This window comes from Nestor notabilis, unplaced genomic scaffold, assembly GCF_000696875.1.
Source record: "Nestor notabilis isolate BGI_N333 unplaced genomic scaffold, ASM69687v1 scaffold2123, whole genome shotgun sequence".
Lineage (NCBI taxonomy): Eukaryota > Metazoa > Chordata > Aves > Psittaciformes > Psittacidae > Nestor > Nestor notabilis.
This window is the reverse complement of record NW_009920381.1, coordinates 54695-70405: the sequence shown is the minus strand read 5'-3', so window position 1 is coordinate 70405 and position 15711 is coordinate 54695. Positions and strand designations below refer to the sequence as shown.

Below are 15711 nucleotides of genomic sequence, written 5' to 3'. Positions count from 1 at the left end.
CTTGGCACTGCTGGAAATTAGATAGCAAGATTACTGTGCTTAGAGTGGTTTTCAGTAAAATATGTTGGGAGTTCAAGGAGGGACAATCTAGGAAAATTGCTAGGCCTGTAGTTCTTCTTGAATAAAACCCGAAAGAATTAACCACAGATACTTTGTTTATTACAATTTTCATATTTACTTTCATATATACAGAGTATTTCCTCATACTAGACATAGAATGTAAGCAAAAATATGTGTTTATTTGTAGAAGAAATGCTAACAGACTCTCCTTGCCTCTAGCAACAAGCAATAATAATAACTCATGCCCTATGTAAGTTCTCTAGAGTAGATAATAGAGACCTTTCCCTCTGCCCTTCCTTCCCTGGAATGTGGGAAGGAAACACTGGCAGGATGGGAAGATGACACGCAGGAACTGATTCCATGTGAACAAATGATATTGCATGATGTCACTTCACCGTGCCTTGGCAGTACAGAGGAGGCAGTCCGAAGAGGTGCCAGCAGAGACATGAAATGCCAGGAAAGAGTTGTGGGGACAGATGGCGTAGAAAAGGTGCTATCTTGCAGGACTAGAGCCGAGCAACCATGCCTGACCTTTCAAGTGTGCTGATCCTCATGCTTTTTGTTCTGCAGTCATGTTTCTTGTTTCCCCAGCTGAAGAATATGAGTACTGTGTACTGACATTGTCTTCTGTTACTTCCAACAAGTTCTTCATCTTCTTATTTAACCTGTGTCTTCTTTCCAAGCGAGAATATCCAGGTTTCGGTTGGATCTATTTTAAGGTGAATTAATTAACCAGCATAATAATACTTTCCTGTTTTTAACTATTTGTTTTATTCTGACATCATTATAAAGTAGATTTAACGACAACAAGAATAAGCATTTAGTCCTCCCCCACCATTCTTCTTGTTTTCATTGCAGGGAAACTTACCTCCTGATTATCGGATAAGTCTGATTGATATTGGTTTGGTGATAGAGTACCTGATGGGAGGAGCGTATCGCTGCAATTACACCCGAAAGCGTTTCAGAACACTGTACCACAATTTATTTGGGCCCAAGAGGGTAAGGAGCAAGTTATTTGCTGTCTGTATGGCTGAATCCACTGGCAGGGTTTACCATAGCGTCTTAGTTGGCTCTGGGCTGGGGGGATATATGTGCACACACATTCAGTCTACATACTCATTTCCATTATGTACATAGAAGCTGTTTAACCACAACACACTGCAAGTCAGGCACTGATACAAGATATGTTTTCTTACAAATTTAATGAAAAAATATTATTAGGTTCTGCTGCCCTGGTGCGATCAGGACATAAAACAGTCTCTTCTGGCTCTAAACCTGTAATTACGAGTAACCACAGATTTTGAAAGGCAAGTGTTTTGACCTGTACAAATTACACCATAAGGCAACTAAGTTAAACTTGAAAAACTTGTGTTTTGATAGATGCATTTCCTATCTCATGGCTCATCTTCTTGATTGTGGCCTGAAGGTACCAGGGCAAAGAAACCTGTTTCTCAGAATTGGCTTTATTGGCTGGAGGTGGTTCCAGCAGAGTCACTGAGCTCATGGCAAAAAAACCATTTGGTATTTTTGTGGTTTTCATGTTTGATAAATTACAATACTGTGAATTCAGAGTAGGACTGCTGCCTTTCTAAGACAGAAGATGTATTTATTGTCATCCATAATGCCATGGACCAAATCCAGCATGAACAAAAATCTGCTCAACAGCTCCCAGTACTTCTTTCTTTGCCTTATTTTACCTCACATTTTCATTTCCTGTCTCAGTTCAGCTTTTTGCAGTGCACACCATTGAATATCGTTCTAAGTGGCTATAAAGAGCAACAGCTCTGTGAAGAAATTATAGCCAAACGCCTGAAATGGATTGGTTTGTTTCGTTACACTTTCATTCTTCACTTTTGAGAGGAAAGGTAGTAATTGTAGCTGCTGTGAGAGACTTCCCCCCATTAGTCACTCCATCAAGAAAAGCATTTGAGTAACAATTTCACAGATAACCAAAGCAACATATGGAGGAGCTCCACAGCAGTCAACAGAAGTGTACCAGGGGAATGACCAAAATAATGATGTACTCCAGAGAAATCCATTCATGCATTAGCAGTAATTCCTATCTCTTTTCCACTTTGTACCTGAACTAAAACATATGTCTTCTCATGTGTGTTTAGGTGAAATAGGATCATACTCAAGTTTGAATTAAAGATATATATAATTGATTTGTGTATATATGTGTATTACATTGTGTTACATTACACTGCATATGTACCACCTATATTATACATTGTCTACTGTGTACTCTGTATTACATGTTATACATCACGTTACACATGCATGTATGTATGTATGTATACACACATAGTTGCAATTTTTAATCACCCTTCTGGGAGAAATAACATTTTTCTAACTTTTTTATACAGCCAAAAGCCCTGAAACTGTTGGGAATGGAGGTAGGTAACCTGTGATAAATCTTAATATCTATTCCTTCTTTGACAAATGTACAATATATCAAGATAATGTTTAAATTCACTGTAATGAAGGCACCAAGAGTTGTTTTCAAGTTTTGTATGAGAAATGTGCCACAGAAATTGTGTTTTTCATCCAGATAACTTTTTAACAGAAGGGTCAGATTAAGAAACATTTCTTAATAAAACTCCGGTGGATAGACAACAGAAAAGAACTCACTTCCCCCTCTATGGATCATTTTTCTTGTCATGAAGATTAAACAAAATGTTTCAGTCTGTCAGGCCAAGCAGAATTCCAGTCAGATAACTATATAACGTTGAAATTTGTTCAGAGAAATGAAGCAGTTGCAGAGAATGATGCAGAAATCTTTACATGGGCAAAATTTCTATTAGTTTTGTTGATAGTTTTGGCTACTCCGATGCTTCAAGCAGATAGTATGTTTTCTTGTTTATTTTTTTTGTATGACTATCATTTTGCAGTCCACAGATGCTGCACAGAATAGGTCAGCTTATCTGATAAAAGCAATAGGCTAAAATGGGGAAAAAAACTAAAGGCTGTAGAAACGACTAAGAGATGGAGAAAGAGGGATAAACATGCGGTACAAAGGCAGGATGGAGTAAAGAAAGGACATTCCCACTCTTTTGAGAAGATAAAGGGAGAAAACAAGAATAAGCAGGGAGGAAGTCTTCAGCAAACCGTGACATCCCCTGGATGTGTACTTACTTTCTGGAGGTGGAACGAGGCAGATGCATTACAACAAATGTTATATTTGGAATGCCCTCTTAGCTTTATTTTAATGTGGCTTTTCGAAAATGCTTCTGGGTATTGTGTGATTGTGCCCTGTGTGCTTAGGAAGATAGAACAGTCCAGTGATAGTCCAGAGCTCTTTTTTGCTTAGGTATGAGGTTACTGACTTGCAATTACAGTGCATGGACCAATACTTTTTTAAATTATTTTCCTGTTTTAAATATTTTATCCAAAAAATGAGGGGGCTGGCCTGCAGGGAACATGTTTGACGTCTCAGGTACTGACTCCAATGCATTGTGAATTGATTCAGTTTCTTCACTGGTGAAAAACATGTCTCCATAATTCTCACAGGATGATGTCCCTTTGCGGCGAGGGAGAAAAACAACAAAAAAAAGAGAAGAAGAAGTAGATATTGATTTGGATGACCCTGAGATCAATCACTTCCCCTTCCCATTCCATGAGCTGATGGTGTGGGCTGTACTGATGAAGCGTCAGAAGATGGCCCTTTTTTTTTGGCAGCATGGGGAAGAGGCTATGGCTAAAGCACTGGTGGCCTGTAAACTCTGCAAAGCTATGGCCCACGAAGCATCAGAAAATGACATGGTGGATGACATATCCCAAGAGCTGAACCATAATTCCAGGTGTATTTTCTTTCATGTACACTTTCCCAGGTTAAAAATAGAAGAGGGTGGAAGGGGGGGGAGAGGAGAGGGAGAGAAGCTGCTGACCATGCCTAAAATTTGTTTATCTGCACCTTGATTTCATTTCTAACTTAGGAAAACTGCAGTCACTTAAGAGAAAGTCTAAATGGCTTTTAAATAGTATAAGTTCTGAAATGAGAAGGTCTTAGGAAGGCAGTGAGGTATCTATTTTGTCTGTGTTCTTCCTGAGGCCCCAAGAGTCAGGCCGCAGCCTTTCTCGGTGCTTTTTCAATACTCTCTTCATCCCAAACAGAACAATTATTGAAATCCTAATGAATGTAATATTGGGCAAGAGTGTTAATTAACTAAGAGCTCATGCTTAGGTGAGCAAGCCAAGATACTAGATTCCATAATAATCTTTCCTGATGTTAGAAGTCTGAGACACAGAATTTAGACAAGGATATTGGACACCTTTTTGCGGGACACTTGACCACTAAGTCATGGGCAAGTAGTTCAGAAGCAATCCTCTAAGCTGCAGATAACCAGAGGATTTCAACTACGAAATGTCAGGAAGGTGGGCAGGCAGGTGGGAGCAGACAGCTGGTAGGTGTGGGTGCTCATCACTGCTAAGTCAGGGCACTTATTTATATGCCTCCCATAAGCCACTCACATTTGAAAATGTGGGTTTCCATGTGTACAGTCAACATCACGATTTGCATGATGGAAGGTGATGCCCCCTTTGCAGAGGCTGTCAGTTGCAGAGGGATATTTTCTGCAGCAGGCTGCTTGGGCTAATGGGAGTGAACGAACGTCCCTCTGTTGCAGGGACTTTGGCCAGTTGGCAGTGGAGCTGTTGGACCAGTCATACAAGCAGGATGAGCAACTGGCAATGAAACTGCTGACCTACGAGCTGAAGAACTGGAGCAACGCCACATGCCTGCAGCTCGCAGTGGCAGCCAAGCACAGGGACTTCATTGCTCACACTTGCAGCCAAATGCTGCTCACAGACATGTGGATGGGTCGTCTCCGGATGCGCAAAAATTCTGGCCTAAAGGTCAGTACTGTTTTAAAATAAAAATAACAGTCAGTGGAGTTCTCATAGATGGTAATAGGGCTCACAACAAACCAGTGCTAAGTGGTTCAACTAATCATATTTCAGGTACTTATTTGTAGTGACATTAAGCAGGGTATATCCTTCCTCTGTCCAGTTTTTTACCAGGGAGCTTATCACAAACCCAAGTTCAAAGCATATTATTTAGTTTTTTCATCATCTTCCTCAGAGCCTCCTCTAGCATCAGTGAGAGTTATCAGAAGAATTGAGCCACGGGGTTAGTATATCACCCTGCCTAGTGACTTGAGGAGTTAGCCAAGGATTTTAAAGATATATAAAGAAAAAGGATGTGTAAGTGAGTTAACCATTAGTGAAAGGTGCTGATCTGACAAACTTCTCCAGAACAGACCAAAGCAAGCAGTACAAATTTTCTTGCAATCCCCTGCCAATCTTCCTAATGACTGACCTGAAGGAACTACCTTAGAGTGTCTAGAGGATAATTCAATTTTCAAAGCTGTTTAAGCTTTACTTCCGCGGCTAGCAAAACTGCTAACAGAGCAAGGTAAATTCTGGGAGATGAATTTGTGTCTAAGGGCTGGTATCTTTCACCTTCACCAAAATACTCACCAGTCAGTACATAACCAGGGCGTACCTCTTCCACCCAGATGACTGAGAAATATTTTCATCAAGGGGCTCTCTCTCCTGCATTAACCGTGTGTATCAAAAGTGGTAACTGCTCAGCTGTCTTGCTGTGTGAAAAGATGTTCAGTAATGGTGAGAATGCTTACGAATACGTGCACCATCATTGTACTAAGTCTAATCCAATGGTAGTGATGAATAAGTGATAGCATTCTCATCATACTCCCGCAGAACCGTGCATAAAAATTGTTCTGCTTACAGATAGAAAGCATTCTCACATTTGGAGACATCTTTACTGCCTGTTTTTCTGACTTGGCCCATGGGCCCATTGCCCTTCAGAGGGACTGTTGCTTTGTTCAGTTCTTGGCTTTGTGAATACTCAGGTTGGGTAGATGGGGATTAGTGCAGCAATATGTTTCACTGCATGCTTTCTTCTTTGCAGCATGCATCTCTTAAGCCATAAAATATAGACCTTTCTTTCACAAAGAATAGCTGAAGGTAACATACTCTGTTTCCTTTCAGCTTCCTGTAACATCAGGGCTTCACAAGGATCCCTTACCCAGTTTTTAGCCTGTGTTTTCACTGAAGTTCATTAGCAGGGCCTGTTTAAAGCTGAAGCAGTCTACAAGCTAAGAGACATGAGCAAAGAGCATGTGCAAGAGGCAGCATGGCAAATAAATTCACAAGCATGAGTAATGGATTATTTGCCATAGACAATTTTCTCCTCTTGAAACTGGCAAATGGATTAATGTAATTCTTTAGAGTCTCACTAGGGATGTATAGCACCCATGGGAGGGGGAGAGGCAATTGCTAATCCAGCCTGTTCTTAAAAATAGCCTCTCTGGTAAGCCAGGTCTGCCCATAGCCACCTCTCCCTTTTGCGACAAGCCAAGTTCAGGAGCAGTGCAGGCAGCTCTTCCAAGGCTGGGCACAGCATTCATATATGCTAACTGCTCCTAATTGCAGCATCTTAATTGGATGGTTACAATAACACACATGCTGTCTGTTGGTATGATGAGCACAAGCAGTCATTGTCTCTGACCTGCCAACAAGCTAACTACATGGTTTCACTGTCATTTAGGGAGAGATTTATAACAAAGTAATTTTCCATGAGATTACAGCAAAACCAGGGAAAGCTATTCTTCTTGTGAATACAGACAAGCCACTTCTTTTTGTATTATTATCATATCTCTCCAGTTATGCTACTCTTCTAACTCGAAGCATTATTCATTGCGTATATCCACTCAACGTAATAATGGTTTCTTCACTCCCACATCATGAGAGAGGGAAGGGAGAAAAGAATGAGCTGGCGCTAACGTGAGCATTACACATCTGCTAGGTTGCTGAAGCAAAATCTAAGGGGACTGCGTAGCTAAGCACATCAGCGTTTGCTGTTGCTGGCCTTATCTCCTCAGATCCACACATGCTTAAACCTTGAGCACCTGTGTGGATTAAGTATGGACACAGAGAGCTTGAGACCTATTAACCCCCTCTGTAGAAATTAATACTTCTTGTGTGTCATTTACACCGATACTGTCTATTATGTCAAATGCAGGAATTTGCAGGTCCAAGGTCAGAACATCCCCATAGTTACACCTACAATTGACCTTATGTAATATTTTGTAAATATATTCTGGTATGTAATAATATGCATCAAATGAGGAAGCAAATAAAATAAATATTCAAGAGAGGCAATTTGCCATAGCATGCACAGCAATGGTAATAGAAGTCACAGGCTTTGTTTCACTATGAGTTCTGATAACATTACCTCAAGTGATAAACTATTGTCATAGGAACTCAGGTGCACGCATATCTTTCTTTTCCTAAATGTCCTGAGGGAGTTGTTCCTTTTGATACTAAGTACTTATCATGATTGTAATCTGTTTACTATGATGATTATTGTTATCATTATTATTGCTTTAGGTAATTCTAGGAATTCTACTTCCTCCTTCAATTCTCAGCTTGGAGTTCAAGAACAAAGATGATATGCCTTACATGTCCCAAGCCAATGAGATCCATCTCCAAGAGAAGGAGCCAGAGGAACCAGAGAAGCCAGTGAAAGAAAAAGAGGAGGAGGACATGGAACTCACCGTAAGTGTCAACAATAAATCACCAGCCTCGATGCTGTCAATTTGATATTTCCACCTCTGTGGGTGTTGCAGGCTGTCTGATGGCTAAATTTAGCAGATGATAGGATACCACTCTTAACTCTCCCCTTTCCTCTGTGGAACTAAAACCAGACGAGATGGCATCATTATGCCTCGATGTTGCGGCAGTGCATGTTGATGCTGAAGCATCATGCTGTGATGTAATATTCTCATACTTTGATTCAATTTGATACCGCATTGTCTGAATTAATGAGATTTCAGATTTGAAAGCACTCAGCAATGATAGATAAGTGGGCCTCTCTGGTAGACGAGAATGTCACTAAATCTTCCTTTGGGTGGAAATGTCCAAAGATTCATAGAAGCTAGAGATTTATTTTATTTTTCTTTTGATTAACTTCAGTGGGGGGCAAGTAAGTGTGCAAACAGGCAAGAAAAACATTTTTTTAAATTCTTTATGTATTTATGTTCATTGCTTCTCATACTTACACACATGAATTTTTTAATCCACTGAAGACATTGTGAGCAGCTAGACAGCTCAGCCCTTAATAACAGCTTCTGCAGCTCAGCAGAATTGTGTAAGGAAAGACTTGGCGGTATTAGTAACATAGCCTTAGAGGAATAATTTGCATCGCAAAGAGAATCAAATAGCTAAAGTTGTGAAAACTATACAAGTCACTTCCAGTCTCTTGATCTCAGGCTCAATTGACACTTTTTAATTTGGGCAATTATCATACGAGTTATCATCAGACCTGTCTTAGCTTAGTTTGGTTTGGTTTGGGTTTGATTCTGGTGTCTTTGAAGGGCTTAAAACTCAACGCCAGTTGGTTAAGGTCAGGATAGAGGCATGGAAGAAAAAGGGATTTTCCTGGTTAATTTTTTTTTAAAAAAAGAAGTAAAAAAAACAAAAACCCAGACTGTTTCCCACAGGCAAACAGCAGGAGCTGCCCACAGGACCCCGTCTGCAGGCAGGCAGAAGGACCTGCCTACAGGACCCAATATGCAGGCAAGCTGAAGGAGCAGCCCACAAGACCCACCTACAGGACCCATTTGCAGGCAAGAACCTGGCTGTTGGGAAGGACCAGAAGCCAGAATAGCAGCAATGGGCCATTCTCTGCTCATTAGCTACTAATTGCAATTTACTATCTCTGGCTTCTGATCCACTTATGAAGTGCCTATTCAAATCAAATAAGCACTTATCAAGCTGCCATTTTCTTGGCAATGGGGAGAAATTTGGGGAGGAAGTCATTTCCATCTTTCTGCAGTTATCCCAGCTCCTGGTTTCTTGTCTACAATACTGTGTTTCCTATGTACTTTCGAACTCGTGCTACAAGGAAGTGATGTGTGAACTGGATCTGCTTTTCCAGATGAGCTTCATATGTTCCCTCCCTTCTCTCTTCTATGTGCTGACAGTCCTATTGCTCTTTCCTGTCATTGACTCTGCCCTTAACTCCTTCAAATTTGATGCATCATTCTAGTGAAGTTTCAGACACTTAAAGCCTTTTCTATAAAATAAGAACTGTTTCTATGGAGACCAGCAAGTTCAGAAACAATATCTTTGGTACACTACTGCTGACTTAATATTTCTGTTTATAATCTATACTGTGCTTTTGGACTTCTAACATAGCTTCTTCACCCAGGTGCCCTTCAGTGGTAAAGAGGTGATTTGTTGCTAGCAAAGAATCTCTTGCATATATTTCTGTGGTTAGATGCTATTGCCAGTTATATCTAGTCACCTTCAGGTACCATGCCAGGGAGAGTATTCCTACCTGACATGTTTTAAATATAGGAAAACAGACTTAGACTGAAGTTGTGCATTGTTCCAGCTTGAGTCAAATGGTCTGGCATAAGTTAGGTTGAGTCTCTTCTCCACTGATAAGACAATGCCTGCAAGACTGTTTGGAAAGTTCCTCTGTGAAGTTTCCCTTTAGCCACACTTATATTTACCTTATTCATAGTTCATTAAGACTAATAATTGATTGTGATACAATATCACAAATGTTTAATCAGTTGCTGAACTCTGGCACAATAGATCAATCACTCAGCCTACATGTTGTTTGTAACTATCCTATTCAGGATGACCTGACTATTTTTCTTTGTATTTTTTATCTCAGGACAAGCAAATAGTTTGTTTCCTTAAATTATTACTTCCGTTTATTTTATTCATTTATTTCATAGCCACATGATTGTTTAAAATATTTTTTTTTTCCATGGTTTGGGTTTCTGAGCTTTGTTCAGCTTAAAGCTTAAACAAACAAAATTGAACTAAAACTCTTTCTGGTCAATGTCAAAAGTCCATTCCTGGCAAATCATGTATCATCCAAAAAAATCTGCCTAACTCTGTTTCTAATCATTCCTGTTGCATACTTCTCAAGTCTCTGTATTCCTATAATACTATGCCCATATGCATTTTTTTTTTAACTACTGTTGAGTAAAGAGGTCAGATCTAGTCCAGGTCTGTTCACTGATTTCTTGCGAAGTCTTCAGTGTCCTGCCCTGCTAAGCCTAGGTGACTAATGATAGGCCAAAAGAGACAGTTGCTTCCTCCGCACTGCACTTATGCAGAGTGGATGAGGTGCAGGGCCACAACGATTTTTGTGCTGGTTTACACCTCATTTGTACAGAATAACGTGATCACAGAGACTATAGCAACAGTGAAGTAAGTCTCTGCAGGGGTGCATTTTCATGTGAGTATGTATTTGTTTTATGCTTCTCTCAAATGATCTGGTGGGTAGCTGAACATTTGGATATACTATAAAGATGTAATGTTTATTCACTGTAAACTGCTTGTTACTCACACCTGCTTTTAACTTTGTAACAGATATATAAGAGTGCTGGGCACACATTCCTTTAACACCTAGATGCTAGGCAACAGACTTCCCTTCAACAGCTACCCACAGAAACATGCTTGAATACTGCTGTCATCATTGCTCCCTCAGCACCAAGGAATTATCCACAATTTATCCATGGAGCTCCCAGTCATTAATCCTGAATATTAGACATACAGGTGTAGAAGGGCACTGAATCTACAGGCCAGGGACATTTTGTATTTGTACAATGGCCTGATCAAGTCCTTAATAAGTTGCTGAATTTTAGGTCAATCAGAAACCCCAGCAGTCTACTTTCCTCCCAAAATAACAGCGATTCTGGAAGCCATGACTAGGAGCATCATTATCCCTCTTCAGTGCCTTATTGTTTGGATATTGGAGTTTCCTAGTAAACAGTATGGTTTCCGAACTCATCTAAGTCCTTTAGAACATGTTTCAGTTGTTGTTTTTCTCATTTTGTTCTAATTTTCCACATTAACAGGAAGTCTGGACTTCAGTTTGAACTTTCCAGCAGCAGGAAAGCTAGTTTTGTGACCTCGTGGCTCACACTATTTAATCTGTCATATGTATGTATAGCTTTTTTTCCATGACAAGGACTAACCAAATGTTACATCACTAAAAATACAGTTCTTAGGATAGGAAAGGTTGAAGACTAGCATCCTCGAGCCCCTGCCTCATCTCACCCACCCTGTTGGAGGGTGGTGCCCACAGCTTCTCACATGCCAGCAGCGAAACACCCCTTCAGCTCATCTGGGAAACAGCAGTGGCAGACTCTGCCAGTGGTCGCTAGGCAGAAGTGCTGGCCCTTTCCGTAAGGAGGGATCTGCCTCTGTTTCTCCACTGGTTTTGGAAACCTCCCATACTACCTCCACACAACTGCCTTGGCACCCTTCATGCCCTTCACCATGCTGAGCAGCCAGGACTGCGCTCTTAGTACTTTAGCCCTGCTCTTCTGAGGCTTAAAGAGCCACTGAGCACATGCAAAATCCAATTTTACACACCTGTATCTCAAAGGCATTAAACCTTTTTCCCTACCAGTATTTCAAGGTAAAGAACAGTAATCCTAGAGGCAGCATGTCCTTACAAAACGTAAGATACAATGGAGTATGCAGAGGTGTGTACATATATATATATATATATATGTATATACCCAACTATGTACTGTTTCCACACTAGTTCTGTGTGCAGATGGGGTAAGCCTGATGTATGTCCTGGTTTTGGCTGTGTCTTATCTCAGCTCGGAGGGTTTACATTCTTTCAATTCTTCTGCCCGTCCTGCCTGGGGAAAGGAAGGAGGGCATGAGCAAGCGGCTGCATGGTGCCTTGCTAACCGGGTCTAAACTGCAACATGTAGCATATAAATTTCACTAAGAATAAAATTCAAGGATCCTATGATCATTCTAGCAGGATTGAAATTCCTGTTATTTAATTATAAAATAGTATATTATGGGATCATTAACATATATTAATGCAAAAATGCACAACCCCAAACTGTCCTGGTTCCGTATCAGTGAACGGTGAACGATCCTTAATTGCATAAACCAAAATCTGGAGGAAATGAATAAATCAATAAATAATCAGAGAAAGCAAACAAACACCAAACCAGAACCCTGATTAGAAAAATCTCCATGAAAAACTATGCACACATCAATCCCCTCAGGCTAAAATGATGCAGTTGTACTGTACTTTACAACGTAGTTGAGCTGCTGTCAGGCTTACCTCGCATGACTCATGGTGAATCATGGACAAAATTGTGTATTAGAGAAAGAGATGCCGCCCACACAGAACAGTGTCTTGAGTCATTCCCACCCTACTGCTTCCTGCTCCAAGGGAAAACACATTTGTTCACATTTGGCATTGCAGCTATTCTGTTAACACAGTCAGTTAGGTTATTTCTGTATGTTTCTAGTGGGGAGGCTTTTCAGTTTGTTAATACTGTGTTATAATTAACAGTCAGGACATCAGGTCAAATTAATCCCCAGCCATCTCAGAGTGATTCCCCATCTGCAGCATGGAGGAGGGGAGAGGTTAGTGTTGCTTGATAGATTTAATTCAAAAATAATTATAACAAGATAAAATTACAGCATCGTTATCAACAAGAAAGCGATAGCAAACAGGAAATCAGCATTCATGAGCTAAACCATAAATCCAGGTACCAAAAGAGCATTATCCTAAAAACATCCACAACTCACCGACTCCAGAGGGAGCTAAGGGTTATCTCAGAATTAGTAAATTTATTAAATTGTGAAGGATTTAAACTCTGTGAAATAATCCCTTTGACTAAAGCACAGCAGTGCTCATTTGTTAAAGCTGCCAGCATTAATTTTCACTCTGCTGCAAAATTCTTGAGCACCAGAGGACAGCAGAGACAAAGCCTTGGGAAAAGCTATGGAAAACTGTAGCACCAGATGGCAGCTTTCCCTAAAACAGCATCAGGAGGTAGAGAGAAGCAAAGAAATTAATGCCTTCTTGGGCCACAATTTCCCCAAAGCATTCAGATCATATTCCACTTTTTTTCCTAAAGTAAACAATGCGTGCTATAGATCAGGGATTGGTTTTCGTAGACTTCAGGAAATGATTTCTGGGGTTCTGTTATGGTTGTGTAATCTCTGCTACTGTAGTCTTATTCAGTAAATTTCATGTTCTTGCAGACTATCTGCTTACCTAGTAAGAACCCTTTTCTTCTGCTTAATGGCAGACTTCATCTTTTTCAGGTTTTATGAAACTCTTGATGAACTTTTAAGGGGTTTTATATGCTCTGTGAGAATCATCAGAAGGTATATTTAATTTTTAAATACGCATTGGTTTATCTAAATTTAAGGAAATTAACATAGAAATCTGCAGGCGTAAATAGGTAAAGGAGATATGTAACTTCATCAAAGCAGGCTACAGTTTTAAGAGGACCTCAGCAGCCTAGTTTCAGTACAGTGTACTTACATCCTGAATCTTTATTCTATTTTATTAAAAATGTGTTGGGCAACATCTGCGTATAGTCAGATTCAAGAATATAAGACACCATATGGAAAGTACTAATACCAGAGGAAAAACTTAACTGTATAGATGAAACAAATGAGAAATATTAGGCAAGAGCCATAGAGGGCCATACAGAGTCCTCATGTTACACTATCTACACTGGCTGAAAGAAAATAAAAATGCGGTCATCAGTTTATCATTACAAATTACTATTTTACAGATCCAAAGACCTATATGAATAGCTCCACATGAGGCACAGAACAAGAAAGAAAAGGAAAGACTGTAATTCGTACTTTTAAATATATAAGAAGCCAACCTCCTGTTCGTGCAGGGCACTAGAACCAGAACAAACAGCTCACCTGAAGCTGATTAGTTAAGTATATGCTGCACATCCTGTTGAATCAGAGAGCCCAGAGACAGATAAAAGACCTCTTTATTGAAAGACAATATGCCAGGCATCTCATTGTTCTCTTTACAGGCTTAGTTTTCTACATTTTTAAGTTGCAGATGAGAAAAATGTTATCTTCAGGCATGGTGAAAGTTTGCTTCAGTTAACATAAAAGTATGAACGTGCTTTGATCTTCTTATAGAAGAACATGGAAGCATGTAAGCAAAAGTATTGTGCAATCACTGCATACTTAGATAGGAGAGTTGCATCTCAATTCTTGCAACTGCTTTCATGTGCAAAAGTGCTATAGATGCTGCCACAAACTAAGAAAGAACTTGCTCAGGGTACAGTGACCTAAAATCTACTCTTAGTCACAAAAGAATTGCTTTGGAAAGAATATTTAATAGATCATGATGTACTCTAAATAAAAAAGAACAGCTTTTAAGCATTAACTTCAGTGAGTATATAGTTTAGCCATGCCTTCCACCTTTCCACAGCTGACCATAAGTTAAGGATAAACAAAACATCACCATCTTTTGCCTGTTTGATTTGCACTTACAGCTGAGGACTTCTTAAGTATGTGTTTCTGGAGCTCAGCATAGCTCTCTAGTGAGTCTGAGTTGCAATGGTGACAGTTAAGATGAAACCTAACAGAGCCAGTGCATGAGCAGTCCGGAATTTCATTATGGAAAAAGCTACAATCATGTAGAAGGATCTTTCAGTCCAAGGACTTAATACTGCAGTGAACTCTACTGGTAGGTTCTCTACATCTATGTGTGAGATCATCACCTGTGACAGATCCAGTGTTCAACATAGAAAGAGTCACTGGCTTCATTGCTTCCAATCCAGCAATTGCCAACTCATCTTTTTGTTGTTCTCTCTCAGTCTCAGCCTTATGAACTTCTCTTTGCTTAAAACCAAAACTTACTTGTTTTCTGTCTGCATCTGTTTACTGTATAGAAGTACGCCACAAAAAGCTATTGTCAGGTAAAATTTTTGCTGTCCATACAGCAAAAAGGAGCAACGTTCTCTGCATCTCATTTTTTGTTCATCAGTCAAGGATTGCACTCTGGTGCTGACAGATGCTGCCAAAGCATTGCTATTTCGATTTACAAAGTATTAAAACAGAAGCTTCCCTGCAAAAAAAGATAATCTGAGAACAAAGCATTTTACACCTGGCTATGGTGACCTAGTTTTGTCTAAAGATCAAGAAATCAGAGAAGTGTTAAATAGTTTCATTTTAAAAATAAATAAATAAATAAACCCCAACCTTTGTCTTTCACAAAGGAAAACACAAAAATGTTCTTTCTTGTAGGCAATGCTGGGACGAGGGAATGGAGAATCCTCAAGAAAGAAAGAGGAAGAGGAAGTTCAGAGCAGGCACAGACTGATCCCTGTTGGAAGAAAGATTTATGAGTTCTACAATGCTCCCATCGTTAAATTTTGGTTTTACACAGTAAGAAATCTTTCCTGTCATATTACTACTGTTTGGACAAATAAGGAGAGTGGATTAAGGTCATCTTGCGTGTTTCATTAAAAGCCTGCATCTATGTGCATTGGAGGGCTTACCTGTGAATAGTCTAATAAAAACCTTTTATGAAGGTCAGCTAGCATTTGCAAACCTGCCTAAGACTACCATTTCATTCAGGAATTTAATGGTTAAGATTTGAATGGCATTGTACGTTTTTCTTCAAACACAACAATAAGGCAGTTTGCTGCTCCCAAAAAATTCCCTGTAAGAGAATTCCGAATAGGAGAGAGCTCCCAATAGTAAGTCCAATGGAAGGCTGGGCTGAATCAGGATATCAAATTGTATAGTAATTGATGAAAATAAGGAGCAGAGAGAACATATCTGTTTTCTTGGACC

The 15711-nt window shown here is 39.8% G+C and overlaps 1 protein-coding gene across 1 annotated transcript in view; it reads left to right on the top strand.

Annotated features, from left to right (window-relative positions):
• Positions 1 to 15711, top strand: part of TRPM3 (transient receptor potential cation channel, subfamily M, member 3) — a gene marked incomplete at its 5' end in the record, with an annotated part of 92552 nt that overhangs the window by 43899 nt on the left and 32942 nt on the right. The window contains 7 exons of the mRNA XM_010010638.1: positions 744 to 779; positions 919 to 1059; positions 2427 to 2456; positions 3571 to 3860; positions 4686 to 4914; positions 7474 to 7641; positions 15160 to 15300. Coding sequence (XP_010008940.1) covers positions 744 to 779; positions 919 to 1059; positions 2427 to 2456; positions 3571 to 3860; positions 4686 to 4914; positions 7474 to 7641; positions 15160 to 15300 — 1035 coding nt within the window. The remainder of the gene's footprint in view (positions 1 to 743; positions 780 to 918; positions 1060 to 2426; positions 2457 to 3570; positions 3861 to 4685; positions 4915 to 7473; positions 7642 to 15159; positions 15301 to 15711) is intronic.